Source organism: Lathyrus oleraceus, chromosome 5, assembly GCF_024323335.1.
Source record: "Lathyrus oleraceus cultivar Zhongwan6 chromosome 5, CAAS_Psat_ZW6_1.0, whole genome shotgun sequence".
Lineage (NCBI taxonomy): Eukaryota > Viridiplantae > Streptophyta > Magnoliopsida > Fabales > Fabaceae > Lathyrus > Lathyrus oleraceus.
Genome location: NC_066583.1, coordinates 433,017,918 through 433,036,889, shown reverse-complemented (window position 1 = coordinate 433,036,889; position 18,972 = coordinate 433,017,918). Strand labels below are relative to the sequence as shown.

General features: G+C 40.0%; 1 protein-coding gene across 1 annotated transcript; it reads right to left on the bottom strand.

Annotated features, from left to right (window-relative positions):
• Positions 1-9,429: 9,429 nt before the first annotated feature.
• LOC127081187 (uncharacterized) lies at positions 9,430-10,872 on the bottom strand. Its single transcript, XM_051021468.1, has 2 exons — positions 10,061-10,872; positions 9,430-9,928 (listed from the first exon to the last, which is right to left on the bottom strand). The coding sequence occupies exons 1-2, from the start codon at positions 10,870-10,872 to the stop codon at positions 9,430-9,432; spliced, it is 1,311 nt and encodes a 436-aa protein (XP_050877425.1).
• Positions 10,873-18,972: the final 8,100 nt, after the last annotated feature.

Here is an 18,972-nt window from a genome sequence, read left to right as displayed (position 1 = left end):
TCAGAGTCAAAGTAGTTCGGACTTGGGAAAACACATGCTCGCTAGGATGTCGCATCCTATGCATACGTATCTTCTTGGACGAAGAAGAATCAGAGCATTCGTAGCTCGGCTAACACGCACACAAACAAACACAGGCAAAGGCAAACGTGGAGCCCGAATGCCAATCACTGGACTTACATCAGCATCCGAACCAAAACACACACAAGAAGGCAAATGTGGAGCCCGAATGCCAATCACTGGACTTACATCAGCATCCGAACCAAAACACGCACAAGGGGGTTGAAACACAAAGGTTGAAAAAGAAAAAGGGCGCCCGGAGAGATCAGCTCATCTCCTGCCTACGTACCTCATCTGGTATGAGGATCAGGGCGACGTAGTTCCCCTACGGAGGGACACAAGACTAGCCTAACCAGATAACAGAGGGAGACACAACTAGGGAGACTACGACTCGAGCCTAGATGTTATCATGCAAATTCATCCCTAAGTTAAGGTTTCTAACTAACTTGCACAGGAAGCAAGCCTATCCTAAACATGACTTGCACAGGAAGCAGGCCAAACTAAACCTATCTTGCACAGGGGGCAAGCTAAAGCAAACACACAAACACAAGTAGCACACACTATATGCAAGCAATGGGCTCAATCAAGGTCAGGTTTTAGTCGAGGAGTCATATCAACCTCAACAAACAAACCACTGTAACAAGGTAATGTTAGCTCTTAACCCTAACATTGAGAGTTAGGGTGAAGCTGATGAAAGGTGAGTGAAGGTGAGACTTCACAGCTCTTATCCCTGGCCCGGGAGAGCTTAAGACAAGAATGTGTGGGTTCAGAAAGTGGGAACCCTTCTACACATTTGACACTGACTCAACTGTACAACTGTACAAGATCTTGGGTTAGTATCTGCAATGCATCAACACAGTGGTGTGAGCAAAGCAGATGACACACAGAATAGCAGGGGATGGATTGCACATCCCTTATATCTACCAATGCCTCTTCACTTAGGAGGTCTTTGAATATGTGCAAGGACAAATGTAAACAAACACAAACATTGCCTCTTAAGGAGGACTTCAGACAGGTGACTGGCCAAGTAACAGGCCAGGTCTTCCAGACTACATGGAGTAAGGAAATTATACCTTAATGCAAATTGCTATCAAGCAAAGCAAAGCAAAGTTCACAAAGAACTACTAGCAACTAATGTACCTGAAATCAGTCAAGCACAATTAGTATACCAGACACAAAGTTAAACAAACAACATAGGCCAACAGACAACACAGTCAAGCGTATGTGCAAAGCATAGGCTCAAAGCAAGTGAGCTAAGCGACCTACAAAACAAACAAGTTAGTTCATGATAAACAATCAAACTCATTCAACTTGTATTAATCTCTTTGAAGCATTTGTTGCTTAACCTGAAAAACCAAACTTAAACATGAGTAACAAGACCACTAGGACAAGCCTAGGGTCAAAAAGAGATAACAAATTTAAAACAGCAAGGGACAAGTGTCCAAAGTCAAGACAAATCAATCAAGAAGCAAACCCAAGTAGTTTCACATTCATATCATTTACCATTATCATTTCACAAGCAAATTAGGTCAAAGCATGGCATATAGAACCTCAAAGAAGTCAACAGGATGTCTCAACTCAAATTCAATTATAAACATTTCAATAAATCCTCAAATAAATCATGATCAAACATCATCCACAACATGATAGGCATACCAAATTTCAGCTCATTTGGATCAAAGGAAGTAGGTCAATGAAAATCAGAAAGGCAAGGCAAGTCCAAACAAACTCATACAAAGCATCAAAACATGCACCAACTTCAATTAATCATAAAACAGTGATAAAGCATGATAAATGAATGGGACTAAAGCCATGAAATGCTTCAAGATGTCTACAATACACATGTCAAATTTCAAGTCCATCCAATTAAGCATTAGAATTTTAGAAATCAAATGAGAACATGTGTCACAAGAAGTCAACATTTTGGTCAAACAGGGGAGAAATTATCAATCAAATAGGAAATGCATTCAAAAATTCCAGAAAAATTCACACACATTCTAAACATGCACAAATGTCTCCATGCAAAAATCCAAACCATTTTGAGTTCAATAAGCATGGTAATTAAAATCATGAAGTTGGACAGGAAATGGTGTGACACCAATTGTCACACCTCTAAAGATCATAGCATATCTCTCAATCCAGCAACTCAAAAATCACAAACCACATATCAAAATGCTCCTTAAGGTGTCTAGAATGAGGATGCAAAGTTTCAAGAATTTCCAATTAAGCATCATCATTTCATGATCAAAATGGCAAAGCATAGGCAAAAAGCATACATGAACAAAACCATTAGACTAAAATAAAAACAGACCGTGCACAACTTTTGCTCTCATGCTTATAAAAAACTAGAGGAAAAATGAAGATCAATGCAAAAAATCCCATCTCAATTGGATCATTCTTTGATTTTATATGAATTTTTAGAAAATGCAATGAAAGTTGAAGAAAGAAAAAGAAATAACATGGATTAATTATTTAATGTTTATTTAAATGGGAATGGCACTCTTGCTGAGTACAAAACTCAGCGTTTCATTTAAGTGGGGAATTCAACGCCCCAGTCAACAAGAAACACGACCAATCGCGTGCCAGCATGACCACACAACAGAACCAATCGCAATGCATTCCTAAAAAACAACATGCAGCATTGAAAATCGTTTTCTAAAGATCCAAAATGTGCTGCCAATACAACAGTACCGTCTCCCTCATCCTATTTCATGCCGGAACAGTGAATACCTTCAAGGACTCAAGAACAAAAATTTCCAGAACCTCAAATTGAACCTATCATCGCGTAGATCCATCATCGTACACTCATAATACATAAATATTTCATCGAGAAACCAACAAGCATGTGCAAATCGAAGGAAAAACAAATCGACATCAAGACTTTAAATGCTTGTAACTAACTCATTTTGGCACGAAACGCAACGGTTCAAAGCTCATTTAACTCAGCGTTCAAAGATTTATAACTATCAATCAACAAATTCATGAATCGAGATGGTCGAAATCTGACCTGTATGAAGAACAGCAGTGGAGTTCGTCGTTATTCCAAGCCTATGAAGCTCCAAGATTCGTGTATGATGCTGATGGAGGTGTTTGGAGAAGGATTGAGTCACTAATCGCTAATGAACTCAGCTCCTCTTGAAGTCACCATGGATGTTCAAGCTTGAAGAATGCAGTGATCTTGTACTGCTAGCTTCGATCTCGTGTATCACTTTCTCTTCAAGAGCAACGCAGTAGTATGAATCTTGTGAGATGAATGCCGGTTGTGTGAAGAAAAAAGCCAGAAAAGTTTTTAGAGCAAAATATTGATTTTAGATCTAAAATGTGAAAAAAAGATTATTGTCCATCCCTTTCTGTTACAATTAGTAATATATATGCCTTGTTAATCACCTATACTAATCACCATTAAGCCATGCCATTAGAATTAAAATAAAATCAAGTGTTAAGCAAATTTTGGCAATTACCCTATATGCATGAGTATGGCATGAACAGTGCCGAGTTTTTCTTGTAATGGACTCCAAAATCATTTTTAATGCAAATAATATTAATTGGAAATGGATGCAAGGCTCATTTTTCAAATTAGCAATTTCTCTCAAAAAAATCAAATTAATTCACTTGGAAAATGCCATTTTTATGTGATGATTTTTAGTGAAATGCAATGAAGGATTTGGATAGAGCATGTCAAATGTGACTTGTAGCAAAAAACCCCACTTAATTTGGCCAAATGGTTTGGAAGATATGCCACTTTGAAGTTCAAAAATTTCTGAAAATGATTTGATCATAACTTGCCAACCACAAATGAGAAATGAGTGTTCTTGGACTTTTTGGAAAGGTGAGAGCAAGATCTTCAACTTTCATGTTGAACAAAATTTCATTTGAAGCTTGTATGATGATGTAAATTTGAGGAGAAAAACTTTCTATTTTTGGCAGTTTCCAATTACAGGTCACCTGCCATTTTAGGAAACTTTTTGTCTGACTTCAAATTCTTCAATCTTGATCTTTGAAATGTCAAATGAGACTTTTATGGACATGAATGAACCCTTTCAAACCATCTCCCACCTTGAAATCCATAAATTCAAGCGCAGTTGACCACAGTTGACCATAGTTGACTTTCTAGGGTTTTCTGAAGAAATTCAGCTTGACTGTTGAGCTTTGATCATCCAATCTTTGTCCAAATCACTTCAAAATGATCCTTATACCATATGAACTTGATAAACCAACCCTAGGGCTTTGTCTCAATGGAAATGGCACATGCTTGCTTGTTTGACCTGATCTCCTGACCAGTTTGACCTAATTTGTCAGCTGGACTTGCACTTGGGCAAAGGACAATGCAATGTTATGCAATGAACCATGTTATGTTAATGACCTAATATGAGAATGTATGTACAAAAGGTAGGTGCAAATTTGAGGTGCTACATGTATGGAGTTGCCCCAGTGGATGTACGGTCCGAGGTTCTGTAACCGTGTAGAACAAAGGGTAACATCTCATGCCAGTCCTTGTATGTCTTGACCATCTTCTGGACGATTCTATTGATATTCTTGTTAGCTGCTTCTACGATGTCGTTCATCTTGGGCCGGTACAGTGAAAAGTTGTGGTGCTCGATATTAAATTCTTCACACAACTCCTTCATCATATTGTTTTTGAGGTTACTAGCATTGTCAGTGATGATCTTGCTAGGTATCCCATAGCGACAAATTATCTCTTTCTTGATAAACTGGGTAACCACTTTTCGAGTGACATTAGCATATGAAGCAGCTTCGACCCATTTCATGAAGTAATCGATGGCGACTAGGATGAATCGATGTCCATTGGAAGCTTTGGGCTCTATCATCCCAACCATATCGATGCCCCACATAGAAAAAGGCCATGGAGAAGTCAGAACATTCAACAGAGTTGGTGGCACAAAGATCTTGTCACCATATATCTAGCACTTGTGACATCTTTTAACAAAGTTGTAATAATCAGTCTCCATTGTCGTCCAATAATAACCAGCCTGAAGGATCTTCTTGGCCATAGTTGGACCCTTTGCATGTACACCCTTGTAGCCCTCATGTATGGACTTTATGGTTGTACTAGCTTCGTGTCTATCCACGCATCTGAGCAGTAGGAAATCATAATTCCTCTTGTATAACATATCACCGTTTAGGAAGAACTTGGAAGAGTGTCTTCTTAGAGCTTTCTTATCGGTAATGGATATACCCTCGGGATATTGCCGTTTCTCCAGAAATGTCTTTATGTCGTAGAACCAGGGCTTATCATTAGGATCGACCTCAATTGCTAGACAATATGCTGGTTCATCTAAGTGGTCAATCTGGATGGATGGTGCTTCATTCTTCCATTTGAATTTGAACATAGATGCCAATGTGGCTAGAGCGTCTACTAACTGATTTTCCTCCCTGGAAATATGATGAAAAGAGATTTCATCAAAATAGGGTATCCGTTTTCTGATATGCTCTTTATAAGGTATCAACTTGCTATCCCAAGTCTCCCAATCACCTTTCACCGGATTGATTACTAGAGCCGAATCACCGTATACCTCAAGAATCTTGATCCTTAGGTCGATCGCCGCCTCTAAACCGTAGATACAAGCTTCATATTATGCCATATTGTTGGTGCAATCAAAACACAATCTAGCGGTAAATGGAAGGTGGAAACCGGTTGGATAAGTGATAACCACACTAATACCATGGCCTCGAGCATTAGAAGCACCGTCGAACATGAGTGTCTATCGTGATCCTGGTTCGGGGCCTTCCTCAGGGCTTACTTCGAAGCCAGGCATAGTGAAGTCTCTGATAAACATGATGTCTTCATATGGAAATTCAAACCTCCACGGTTGATAACCTTCGACAGGCAAGTGAGCAAGGTAGTCAGATAGAACACTCCCTTTTATTGCTTTTTGGGTCACATATTGGATATCATACTCGGTTAACAGCATTTGCCACCGGGCAATTCTATCAGTAACAACAACCTTTTCAAAGATGTACTTTATCAGATCCATCTTGGATATCAATAAAGTAGTATGACAAATCATATATTGTCTCAGGCGTCGAGCAACCCAAGTCAAAGCACAACATGTTTTCTCTAAAAGTGAGTATCGGGTCTCACATTCAGTGAATTTCTTGCTGAGATAGTAGATAACATGTTCTTTCTTACCTGTGTCATCGTGTTGACCCAAAATGCAACCCATAGATTCATCGAGTACTGTGAGGTACATAATGAGAGGCCTACCAGGAACCGGTGGTATCAAGATTGGTGGTTCTTGCAAGTACTTTTTTATTTTATCGAATGCCGCTTGGCAATCGTTGTTCGACACAATCGATTGGTTTTTTCTCAAAAGTTTGAATATCGGTTCGCAGGTAGATGCCAAGTGTGATATGAATCTAGAGATGTAATTATGTCGCCCAAGGAAGCCTCAGACTTCTTTTTCTGTTCGGGGAGCTGGCATTTCTTGGATAGCTCGAACTTTGTCGGGATCAACCTCAATACCCTTCTGACTGACTATGAAACCCAAGAGTTTACCGGATCGGACCCCAAAAGTACATTTAGCCGGATTCAGGCGCAACTTAAACTTTCATAGTTTGACGAACAATTTCCTCAGGTTTACCAAGTGATCTTCTTTAGTTCTGGATTTGGAAATCATGCCGTCCACATAAACCTCAATCTCTTCATGAATCATGTCGTGGAAGAGGGTTACCATGGCGCGTTGATATGTTGCCCCTGCATTTTTCAGGCCAAACGGCATGACTTTGTAGCAGTAAGTTCCCCAAGCTATGATAAAAGTTGTCTTCTCCATATCCTCTAGAGACATCTTTATCTGTTTGTATCCGGAGAACCCATCCATGAAAGAAAATACGGAGAATTGAGTTGTGTTGTTAACCAAAATATTAATATGAGGCAAAGGGAAGTCATCCTTTGGACTCGCTCTATTGAGGTCTCGATAGTCTACACACATTCTGATTTTACCATCTTTCTTCAGAACTGAAACGATATTAGCAACCCACTGCGGATATTCAGAAATGGCTAAGAAACCGGCGTCTAGCTACTTCTTAACCTCTTCCTTGATCTTGAGTTCCATATCGGGTCTAGTCCTTCTGAGCTTCTATTTGACTGAAGGACATTCAGGCTTGAGTGGCAAGTGACGTTCAACAATGCTCGTGTCTAATCCCGGCATATCTTGATATGACCAAGCGAAGACGTCAACATATTCACGCAACAACTCTACCAAGTTGGAGTGTACATGCTCGACCAGAGATGCCCCAACTTTTACTTCTTTTTTGTCAGTTTCAGAACCCAAGTTAATGACATCCACTGGTTCTTTGTATGACTGAATCTCTTTTTCTTCGTGCTCAAGGAGTCGTGCTAGTTCAGCTGGTAATTCACAACCTTCCTCACTGTCGTCTTCAGCTTGGTTGATTGGGAATCCAAATTTACAATTGATTTTAGCCATGTTGTAATCAATGGTTTTGTTTTCTATGCATATGATGAGCTTATTTTAGTATGCTTTTTGAGAAAGGTGGAAAAAGAAAAAAGAAATCTTTTGCCATTTCGTTGTTTTTAGTGAAAAAGAAAAATAACTGAAAGAAAGGGAACATAAGTTTTGCATGCAAAAAGTAATTTTTATTTATTCACATAATACTTTTAAACATGGAGCCCCTTACAAGCTATACTCTCGTCTCGGGCGAGGACGGGGGATGGAGAAAACAAAATGCATTACATTTTTTCCGAGTACACCATGGGAATCACGGTGGACGTCCAATTGGGAAGCTTGAATCTTGGAGGACATCTGCGAACAAGGATGGGTGCCCCTATCTTGCTACCGCTGGACTCTCCAATAACTACCACGGTGTGCTCATTTTGAGATTCGGCACTGCTGAACTTGACCGGGTTGAACTGCTTTTTCTTCGGGCTTGCCTTGCATGCTGCTGGGTGATAACCGATACCAAACCTTGCACGCTTCTCTGCCATATTGACGAACTTACCCCAACCGGGAAGCGGGTCTTTCTCCAATGTCTGCTTGGCATTTTTGCTAAGGGTAGGATGGCAACGGAAGATTGGTTGTGATTGGCTATACCGGAACTGACTTCTTCAAACTCTAAACAGTGGAGCGGAACTTCAATGATCCCTTCATCTGTTTCAACATATCTGAAAGAGGAGAGTTCACTGACCCACAAATCTTCTTCACCATACACAATTACCAATTTGTCATCTATCAAGTATTTCAGCCTCTGGTGCAATGTAGAAGTGATTGCCCTAGCGGCATGAATCCATGGTCTTCCCAACAATTAACGGTAAGCTGGGTTGATGTCCATGACTTGGATAATGATGTTGAACTGGCGGGGCCCAACACATATAGGAAAATCGACCTCCCTAATTACATGCCTTCGAGAACCATCGAAAGCTTGAACGATCAATGTGTTGGTCCTCATCTCGGGCCCCTTAAACTGTAACTGGCTTAATGTAGATTTTGGCAGTACATTAAGCGAAGCACCAGTGTCAACGAGGACTCGAGATAGGAGAGAGTCAGTGCATGTGACCAAAATTTGTAGTGCTTTGTTATGGGCATTTCCCCCAGGAGGTAGCTCTGCTTCATTAAATCCCAGATACCTACTGGCGGTGATATTGGCGACCGTGTTGTCAAATTGATCGACTGTGATATCTTGCGTCACGTGAGCGACATTTAGAACTTTCAGCAATGCTTCGTGATGAGCCTCAGAACTCAATATCAAAGACAAAATTGATATTTTAGAGGGAGTCTGATTCAACTGGTCAACAATTTTGAAATCACTTTTCTTGATCAATTTAAGGAATTCTTGGCTTTCCTCAAAAGTGATACTCCTCTTGTGATCTTCAACCTGTTCTTTCTCAACCATCGACCCTTTTCCCTTAGACGTTTCAAATTCGACAGCTTTATTGTCAATAACTTTCGTCAATATTGGAGCAGTCGTCACGCATGGAGTGGCAAGTACAGTTGCCCCTGCCTACGGAGTCAGAGTAGGAATGACCTTCTCCTTAGGCAGGATAATTGTGGGTGCTAGAGACACCCTAGGAGTGTATTTTGGAGCGAATACACGGTCACTCCGAGTCATGCCTCCCGTTCCAGCAATGTTGACGATTTCTATGTCAGGAATGCGGATTTCTTTTCCTCCCAAATATGTTGTAGTCTCATAATTCTATGGCACTGCCTTGGTATTCTGATACGGGAATGAAGTGGGAACACGGAAATGAATCGGATGAATCCTCTTGGGATGAGCTTCAACCCTCTTCTTTCTATACACAATTGTTATTGGTTCAATTACTGCCACCTCTTCTGCTGCTTGAGACTTGGAGAACTGTATTAACCCTTGATCCATCAGTTCTTGCACACAACCCCTCAACTAGTCGGAATTGTCCGGATAAAACTCGTATACTGCACAATCATCATGTACACCTTCTAGAAACCAAAACTGTTCAAGCCTCTGTAACACAACGGACATCGGAGTCTTCACCTCTTCGGCCCTTAATATAGATTCAGTATCCTCCTCTTCGATCACTACATTGACTGTTGCGCCACCGTGGTTTGGCAAGGGATTAGTCTTCACGTTGGGTTTTTCTTTGGAGAAAGACAGAATCTCTTGATCAATTAACTCTTGGATCCTCTTTTTGAGAGCCCAACAGTCCTCAGTGGAATGTCCTATATACCCTGCGTGGAAAGCGCATGTGGCATTAGGATTGTGACTGCGATTAAAGGGAAGAGAGGATGCTGGAAGTTCTCTTGGTACGATAGCCCCCAAGTGAATCAGATACGACACCAATTCTGCATATGGTACCGGGATCTTATCAAATTGGGGACGATTACCAAAATTGCCACTATTATTCTGACCTTGATTTTGTCCCCTGTTATCACGATTATATTGTTGGTTTAGATTTTTCTAAGCGGGTGTTAATTGTTGATTACCTTTCTATGATTGGTACTGGAATGGAGGTTGCTGATATTAAGCTGCGGAGACATATGGATACGGATAATACGGCATAGGGGCTATCAGAAATTGATATCGGGGGAGAGCCTTCGCCGTCACAGCGTTTGCTTCCCCCTCCTTCTTTTTTGCGAAGCCCCCATGCAGCCTCTTATTTGTTGTCTTTGGTTCGGTCGTGTCTGTGATCTTTCCCGATTTCATCCCACTATCAAGACGCTCCCCAATGGTTACCATATCGGCAAAGTTTGTTGACAAACTGCCGATCATCTTCTCAAAATACAGCTCTTGTAGTGTACCCATGAAAATATCTACCAATTCATTATCAGATAATGTTGGCCAGACTCTAGACGTTATTTCGCGCCAACGTTGAGCATATTCCTTGAAGGTTTCATTAGATCTTTGAGACTGATTCTGTAGTTGTAGCCTTGTTGGAGCCATGTCAAGGTTGTACTTATATTGTTTCAAGAATGCCTCGGAGAGATCCCTCAATGACCGGATCTTTGAGCGCTCTAGACCCATGTACCAATCCAAGGAAGCCCTATACAGGCTATCTTGGAAGCAATGGATCAGGAGTTTGTCATTATCGATGTATGAGGCCATTTTCCGGCAGTACATGGTGATGTGACTGCGGGGACAACTGGGGCCCTTATACTTTGGAAGGTCAGACACCTTGAATTTTTGTGGGAGTACCACGTTTGGGACCAAGCAGTGGTCTCGAGCATCTATACCGAAGGCAGAGAAACCCTCGATGGACCTTATTCTGTCGTCCAAGAGCTGATAATCTGCAGGTCTGTCCAGATCAGCAACGGGAGGAGCGACCTGACTGGCCAGTCGGGAAGTTTCTAGAGCAATTGGTGCAGGCATGTTTGGGGTGAACCACATCTGAGGCGGGTAAGAGAAACCCAGTGGCATAGTTTGAACAACATGAATCGTCTGAGGATACTGCCCTCCAGCCTGAGCATTGGAGGTCTGAGGTGCCCCTGTCTGCACATGCTGGGGTGCAGAGTATATCAGCATGGGTATAGAGGCTGCCTCAGGATAACCAAGCGGAATGGTCGGGAACTGACTTGCGCTCGCAGCTTGAGCGGTCTGAGCGGGAATCTAAAAATGGAGGCGCGAGCCTCGGTAGTCATCTTCAGCGTCAGGAGTGTCGTCAGGAGCCTAACCTTGGTTGTTCTACGAATCAGCATCATTGACCGGAGTAGTTTGGACAGTTGGGAGACCCCACGGGAAACCAATGTTTCCAGTAGCAGCAGCAGAGAGAACCGGATGAGGGAAGAAAGCCCCCCCATTGGCGAGATTAGCAGCAATATATGGGTGCATTCCCTACGGGTAGGCAGCAGCAAGCCTAGCAGAGTCAGCAGGGACCATCTGAAGGTTCCCAGTGTTAGGCACCATACTTTCCGCCAGAGTCTCGACGGTAGTGCCAACAACAACAGTAGGATTGGTTACCCCAACAACATAGGTGATGTTGGCAGCAATAGAAGCAGGGGTCCTCTGAGATTTGAGAATCTCCAAGATAGTCTCCATGTTTCCCCTGATAAGTTCATTTCTCCTTGAACCTGGTCAAGTGTAAGACCCCAATTTTGACCCTAAGATCCCTCATGCATTTCCCTCATAAGCATTAACATTGGGATCATACCTTGGCATCCTCCTTACCCCTCTTTCATTGGGTTTGTTTTAGAAGAGATCACCAAGCACTTTGTGATTATATCATACTTTTATTTTATCATTTCACTAACCAAAATACCAAAAAATATGTCTTTGCATATATCTAACTCTTCTTGTAGGTAGGGGGCATGATCTCCTTGATTCATTGATCACATATAGGGTTTGAGACCCTCATGAACAAAGAGTATAATCAAGAATTGATTCAAGAATGGTTATAAGCATCATATATGAGTCCCAATTTCTTCTACATGTTATATTGATCAAGTTTGCTTCAAGAGTTTGAGGGTGATTTGCCTTGGAAACCCTAGTTTGACTGGGTATCTTAAGTAACTTCTTCTACAAGCTATCTCACCAATTGATCAAATTTCTCAAAGGACACTTCAAATACCATTATCTTATGTAAATATGATCTACCATGATCCAATGAAGTCAAGAGAATTTAAAGTTAGCAAGTTGGTTGATGGTGGTTGGTCAGATGGATTCATCTAATCAAAACTGGGTCTCCCTAGACCCTATCTCCTATACTTTTCACCATATGAAAATGAGTCCAAGAGAAAACTTACTCTAAATGACATTATAAGCAACTTTCATGTTGAGACCTAGGGCTAGTTTTGCTTGGAAAATCATTTTCTGTGTTGAAACATTATAGGTCATTTGGTCTAAACCCTAATTTGAAAGTCAACTTCCCAAGATCATAACTTGCTCAATTTTTATGAGATGAAAGATTTCCAAGTTTCACAATCAAATTCAATGTGTCTACCTCAACTTTTATGTTTTAAGTAGGAGCTAATTCAACTTCTTTTCACATGTGATATGAGGCTACATTATAGGTCACTTTTGACCTATATCATTGACCAAGTGATTTTGCCAAACTTCTAAAATGCATAACTCTACCATTCCAAATCCAAATGACATGAAATTGGTGACCACTTTGAAGGTCTTTGAGATAGCTACAACTTTGATGAATACACTTTTCTTATTTGAAGCTCCCATAAAAAGTTAAGCAAGGTGGAATATTGAGACATATGGCTTGACACTTAGAAAGTTTATGATATGTCAAATTTTTCCAAACTTCCACCTCAAATATCTCCAAGTTCCAAGCTCCAAATGAAAAAGTGTTCAATATCAAACTTGTTCCTCTTGATCTCACCTTTCCAAAGAGCTAAAATGCATGCATTTTGGATGAGGAATGCATAGGCTGCGCATGGCTTTAACAGACTGGTATCATGTGTCATGGATGAAACTTCAAACAACAATGCACACTTGCCTTGCAATCCAATCCATCTCCAATGCATTTGAACTTCATTTTGGACTTTCAAACAATCATTTCATGGGCCTATGCACGCCCATGCACCATGCTTTCATCATTTGCCAACTTTGGAAAGTAAAAGTGAATGTGCAAATATCATCCAATTCCCATATAAATACAGTTTCTTATGCTCAGAATTATCACACACCCTGCGCCAGCTTTGAATCCCCACAGAAAACTCTTCACATTAAGAGGATAAACCTGAAAAATTCAGTTGAATTTGAGCTTGAATCTCCACTATTTTGGAATTCAATTCTCCAAGAGTCCATTGATTCTAAGCCATTCCATTCCGCTTCTGCAAGCAATTGAAGTGAAGCCAAGCACGATTCAGATCAAGATCTAGCAAGCTCAGACCTCATTTGAAGGTAATTTGCAGAAAATTTGATCTCTTCGATTCTTCTTGTTTCTTGCTCAATTCTCTTGATTATTGTGTTGGCTGAAGTCCTACCAATGTAGGCAAGGTGTTTGAGTTGCTTTGAGGTCAAATGGAAGCAACTCAGATCATGAACCTCATTTTTCAATTCCACATATCTCTCAATATAGTTGGAATTGGAAGAAATGGAGGTGATATTCGTGCTCAGTGATGTTTTCTCTTTAAAATCATATCCCTGTTTGAAGTTTTGGTGATGGTTCATGATGACCAGTCCGGCGAGGCTCGTCGGAGAAGACAACCAGAGCTCTGGCTCCGGTGATGAGTTATCTTTGGTCTAAATCGTGTGATCCTTGCTCCACGTTATAATCTCAGTCGTTCCTTTTGACCATGTCCCTGTTTGATGTTTGCAGCGTTGTTAACTCACGTGTTGGTGGAACGCGCGCTGTGGATCATCAGATCTGCCACCTCAATTAATGAGGGAGATCTGATGGTCCACGTATTTTAGCATTTTCTGATTTTCCATTTAATTCCATTTTCTTCAATAATTCATAATAAATTTAATATTGATCCAAAAAATATGGGACTTTCACCAAAAAAATTCAAATATTTTTCTCTTTCATAGTCTGAATTAAAATAATTTTTTGGATCATTATTAATATTTTTCATGAATTAATTGATTTTTCATTTGCTTTTAATTGATTAAAAATATTTTTAAGTGTCCAAAAATTATGAATTTTTTTATCCAAGGTACTTTGACCTTGTTTGACCTATGATAAATCACATGGCCATTTATTTGGTGTTTTGATGTGATTTTAGGATTTGGACAAAACATATTTGAATTTAATGCATTATTTTAATATTTTTAATTGAATAAATGTTATTTTAATTATGTTGACCATTTGTATTGACTTATTTGAGTTTCTCATTTGTTGTTGGGTCTTGGTGAAGGTTGATTTGACTTTGTCAAGTTAATAGTATTGGATTTAGGGGATTGATGGAATGTACATTCCATCTCCCAAAATGAATGAATAATATTAATTAGGTAAAAGTCCTCCTTTGACCAATTTGTGATCTCATTCATCCCTTTCCCTCTTCATCTAATTCCCCTTCTTCATCCATTCATTTTCAATTGGCCAATGACATCTCAAAGTCCTAATGCTAGTTGATTGAAAGATTAACATGAGTATGGATGAGATTAGGCCATACCTTTTGCATATTTTTTTGTGTGTGGTATGTTTAATGAGCATAGTTCTTAATATTATGTCTCCAACATGCATTAACACCAAAAGTTCATTGCCCGACCTCAAATAGTTGTGACTTCTACATAAGTCCAATTACGATTGTGAATTCTAGTTAACAGACTTTCGATGTCACACGGGATGTTATGACATCCAATTCTGCGCAGACAAGAATTATGCAGAACTTAAAAAGTAAGTGCAGTAAATAACACAAGGAATTGTTTACCCAGTTCGGTGTCACACACACCTATGTCTGGGGGCTACCAAGCCAGGGAGGAAATCCACTATTAATAGTATTAATTCAGACCATAAACCAACTCTTTAATCCTATCACTTAATACCTACCCAATGCAATTTCAATCTTACACTAAGATCAGAGTTCCTACTCACTCCCCCTCAATCACCTCAGTGATTACAACCTTTAATTAGATTAAAGTAAATGGTGAAGTCACACTTCAAACAACTCTTGATTGTGCTTAACAGCTTTAATCAAGATACACAATACTCACGCTTAAAAGCTTAGAGTGACACAACACTTACAACTGAATGAACACCCTAGTCCAATGCAATCATCTAGGAGATAATTGCTTGGCTCACAAGATACACCTAATACACGACACACAAAAATACAGCAGTGAAGTATATGGAACAATCAAATCTTCACGCCTAAAATCCCCGAGTTCTGAATGAAGGATTGTCATCCTTTTATATTGCAGCACTTGGGCCTTGTACTTGTATTTCCTGAAATTAAGGTTAAGCAAGTTAACCTAATTTCCACATATTAGGGTACTAACAAATAGGCTATTTGTTAGGTTCATTAATTGTAGCTTAGTTGTTAGTTTCCTGGTTTTTAGCTCAGCTGTTGGATTCCTGGAGAATAGCCTGAGAAAAATGCTGAAACAGAAAAACTAACCAACCTACAATTTAGCATATACTGTCAGGAATGAATGTCACAACGTTCAGTTTGACGTCCAAAGCATAGACCATATGCTAAGTCTGTTATTTTCCTGAAAACAGACTGTACAAAATGTTGTACTGTAAAGGACCACTCAGTCCATACTTCAGTATCAACTTACATTAATAAATGTCAAAACATCCAATTTGACATTTACACATAGAGCCTTGTGCCATGGTCTGTTATCCTCCTGAAGAACAGACTGAGATACACACTGAACTGTAGCAGACAACCAACCTGCCTATTTTTCAGTATATGCTGTCTATGATGAATGTCAGAGCATCCAGCTTGACATTCAGACAGTAGGCCTTATGCCAGGTTTGTTATTCCCTTGATAAACAGACTGAAATTAAATACTGAGTTATAACAGACAACCAACTGTTCTATACCTCAGTATCTGCTGTCAGGAATGAATGTCATAACATCTAGTTTGACATTCTATAAATCCTGTATTAGCTAAACCTACAACATACTACTCAAGTATGTCATGACATCATTCAAGACATCAGAGTACAGTTAGATGTTCTAACACACAATGCAGCCAATCAAACATCTCCAACGCATGTCATGACATCAGCCAAGACATTAGAGTCCAGTTAATGTTTTAATATAAAATGCAGCCAATCAAACATCTACAAACTCCCCCTTTGGCAAATTTTTGGCTAAAATAACTTGGCATCACAACAGAGTTCACAGCAGCGGAAAACACACATCTAGCAGGGAAATTAACCTAGCTAATACACTCAGAGCAGCAGCGCACTCACCACAGATAAAAGTTAAATAAAAACTTCACATATCAGCACACATACAGAAGTTAAATAAAAACTTCTAACAGCAGCACAACCTCTGGATTAGAGGATCTTCAATATCTGTTTAGCAAAAAAAATCTGTTGTCCTGGGGCATCACAGGTGTCACAGGTGTTACTCCCCCTTTTTGTCAAAAATGTTACCAAAGCAACACTTTAAATTACAGACCAAAATAAACAGAATTACACACAAATGACAGAACCACAATCTTGATTTTACTTCATAGTTTCAACCAAGAATACCCCCTCTTGATCTTGCTTTACAGCTTTGATCAAGACATCACCCACTTGATCTTGCTTCACAGCTTTGATCAAGTAGTTACACACTCTTGCTTTACAGCAGGTACCCCCATATCAGATGCCATGACTTTGAGTCTGACATCTTGATCCACTCCTGCATGAGCCCTTTCTTGAAGTCTAGCAGGCACATAGGCTGTCTCATGTTAGGATATCCCCTTAACATCTTGTTACCACACTTGCAGCAAGTAACATAGCTGTGATCTGTTGTCCAGTCATAGCACACTTTCAATTGTTTAATAGGTTGAGATATTAAACAATACATCCCAAACATCATTGATTGCTATAAATCCTCGGAGAGGCATATTCCCAGTTTGCCCCTTAAGTTTTCAAACTGAGTAGCATCCAGTGCCTTTGTGAATATGTCAGCAAGTTGTAGTTTAGTGGCTACATGTTCCAAAGTGATCACTTTGTCTTCCACCAGATCTCTGATGAAGTGATGTCTAATGTCAATATGTTTGGTCCTGCTGTGTTGGATGGGATTCTTGGAAATATTGATGGCACTGAGATTGTCACAGAACAATGTCATGACATTTTGAGAGACATTGTACTCAGTAAGCATCTGTTTCATCCACACCAGTTGGGAACAACTACTTCCAGCTGCTATGTATTCAGCCTCTGTAGTGGACAGATATACACAGTTTTGTTTCTTGCTGAACTATGATATGAGATTGTTTCCCAAGAAGAAACATCCTCCTGATGTGCTTTATCTGTCATCAGCACTCCCAGCCCAATCAGCATCATAATACCTAGATAGGACAGGCTCAGAGCCATGAGAGTATAGCATACCATAGTCACAAGTCCCATTGACATACTTGAGAATCCTCTTGACTTGATTTAAGTGGCTCACTTTGGGTTCTGCTTGGTATCTAGCACACACTCCAACTGCATAGGAAATATCAGGTCTACTTGCAGTTAGATATAATAGACTACCTATCATGCTTCTATACAAGCATTGATCAACACTGGGACCTCCATCATCGTTGGTTAACTTTAAATGAGTAGGTGCAAGAGTCCTTTTGTGCCTAGCATTATCCATACCAAACTTCTTAACATTGTTTTTGGCATATTTGCTTTGGGAGAGAAACATAGAATCCTCCATTTGGTTAACTTGCAGTCCAATAAAATAAGTCAGTTCCCCAACCAGACTCATTTCAAACTCAGATTGCATCTGGTGAACAAAATGTTTCACCATTTGCTCTGACATTCCACCAAAGACAATATCATCCACATAAATTTGGGCAATCATGATTTTGCCATCTTCATCCTTCACAAATAAGGTCTTATCTATCCCACCTTTTCTGTACCCATGAGAGGTCAGAAATTCAGTCAACCTTTCATACCAAGCTCTAGGTGCTTGCTTCAACCCATACAAGGCTTTCCTCAACTTATACACATGTGTAGGTTGGTTAGGATCACAGAACCCTTTAGGTTGTTCCACATATACTTCTTCATTCAAGTACCCATTTAAAAAGGCACTCTTCACATCCATTTGGAACAATTTGAACTTCAGAATGCAGGCCACACCTAACAGCAATCTGATTGACTCAAGTCTAGCAACAGGTGCAAACGTCTCATCAAAATCAATCCCTTCAACTTGAGTATATCCTTGAGCCACTAGTCTTGCTTTATTCCTAGTGATTACTCCTTTCTCATCAGATTTGTTCTTGTAAATCCACTTGGTACCAATGATGTTAGTCCCTTCAGGTCGTGGAACTAACTCCCATACTTCATTCCGTTTAAACTGCTCCAGTTCATCTCGTATGGCATTGATCCAATACTCATCAGTCAGGGCTTCTTTAACATTTTTTTGTTCAACCTTGGATACAAAACAGGAATTTGAGCTATTCTCCCTTGATCTGGTAGTCACACCACTATTGGGATCCCCTATGATAAGATCCTTGGGGTGGTCCTTCTGGATTCTGATAGAAGACACTTTGTTGGATGCATCTACCTCACACTCCGGAGGAGTCTCCTGTACCTCTTCTGACTTGACTGAAACGTCTGTTGGCGTATCAAGGAATGTTCCAACATCCTCTATGACATTGATTCCTTCATCTCTATCATCCACAATAACATTTATGGATTCCATAAGGACATTGGTCCTGTAGTTGAACACTCTGTAGGCTCTGCTGTTAGTTAAGTATCCTAGGAATATACCCTCATCACTTTTGGGATCCATTTTCCTTCTCTGTTCACGATCTGTAAGAATGTAACATTTACTTCCAAAGATATGAAAGTAATTCACAGTGGGTTTTCTGCCTTTCCATATTTCATATAGAGTGGAAGAGGTTCCTTTTCTCAAGGTAACTCTA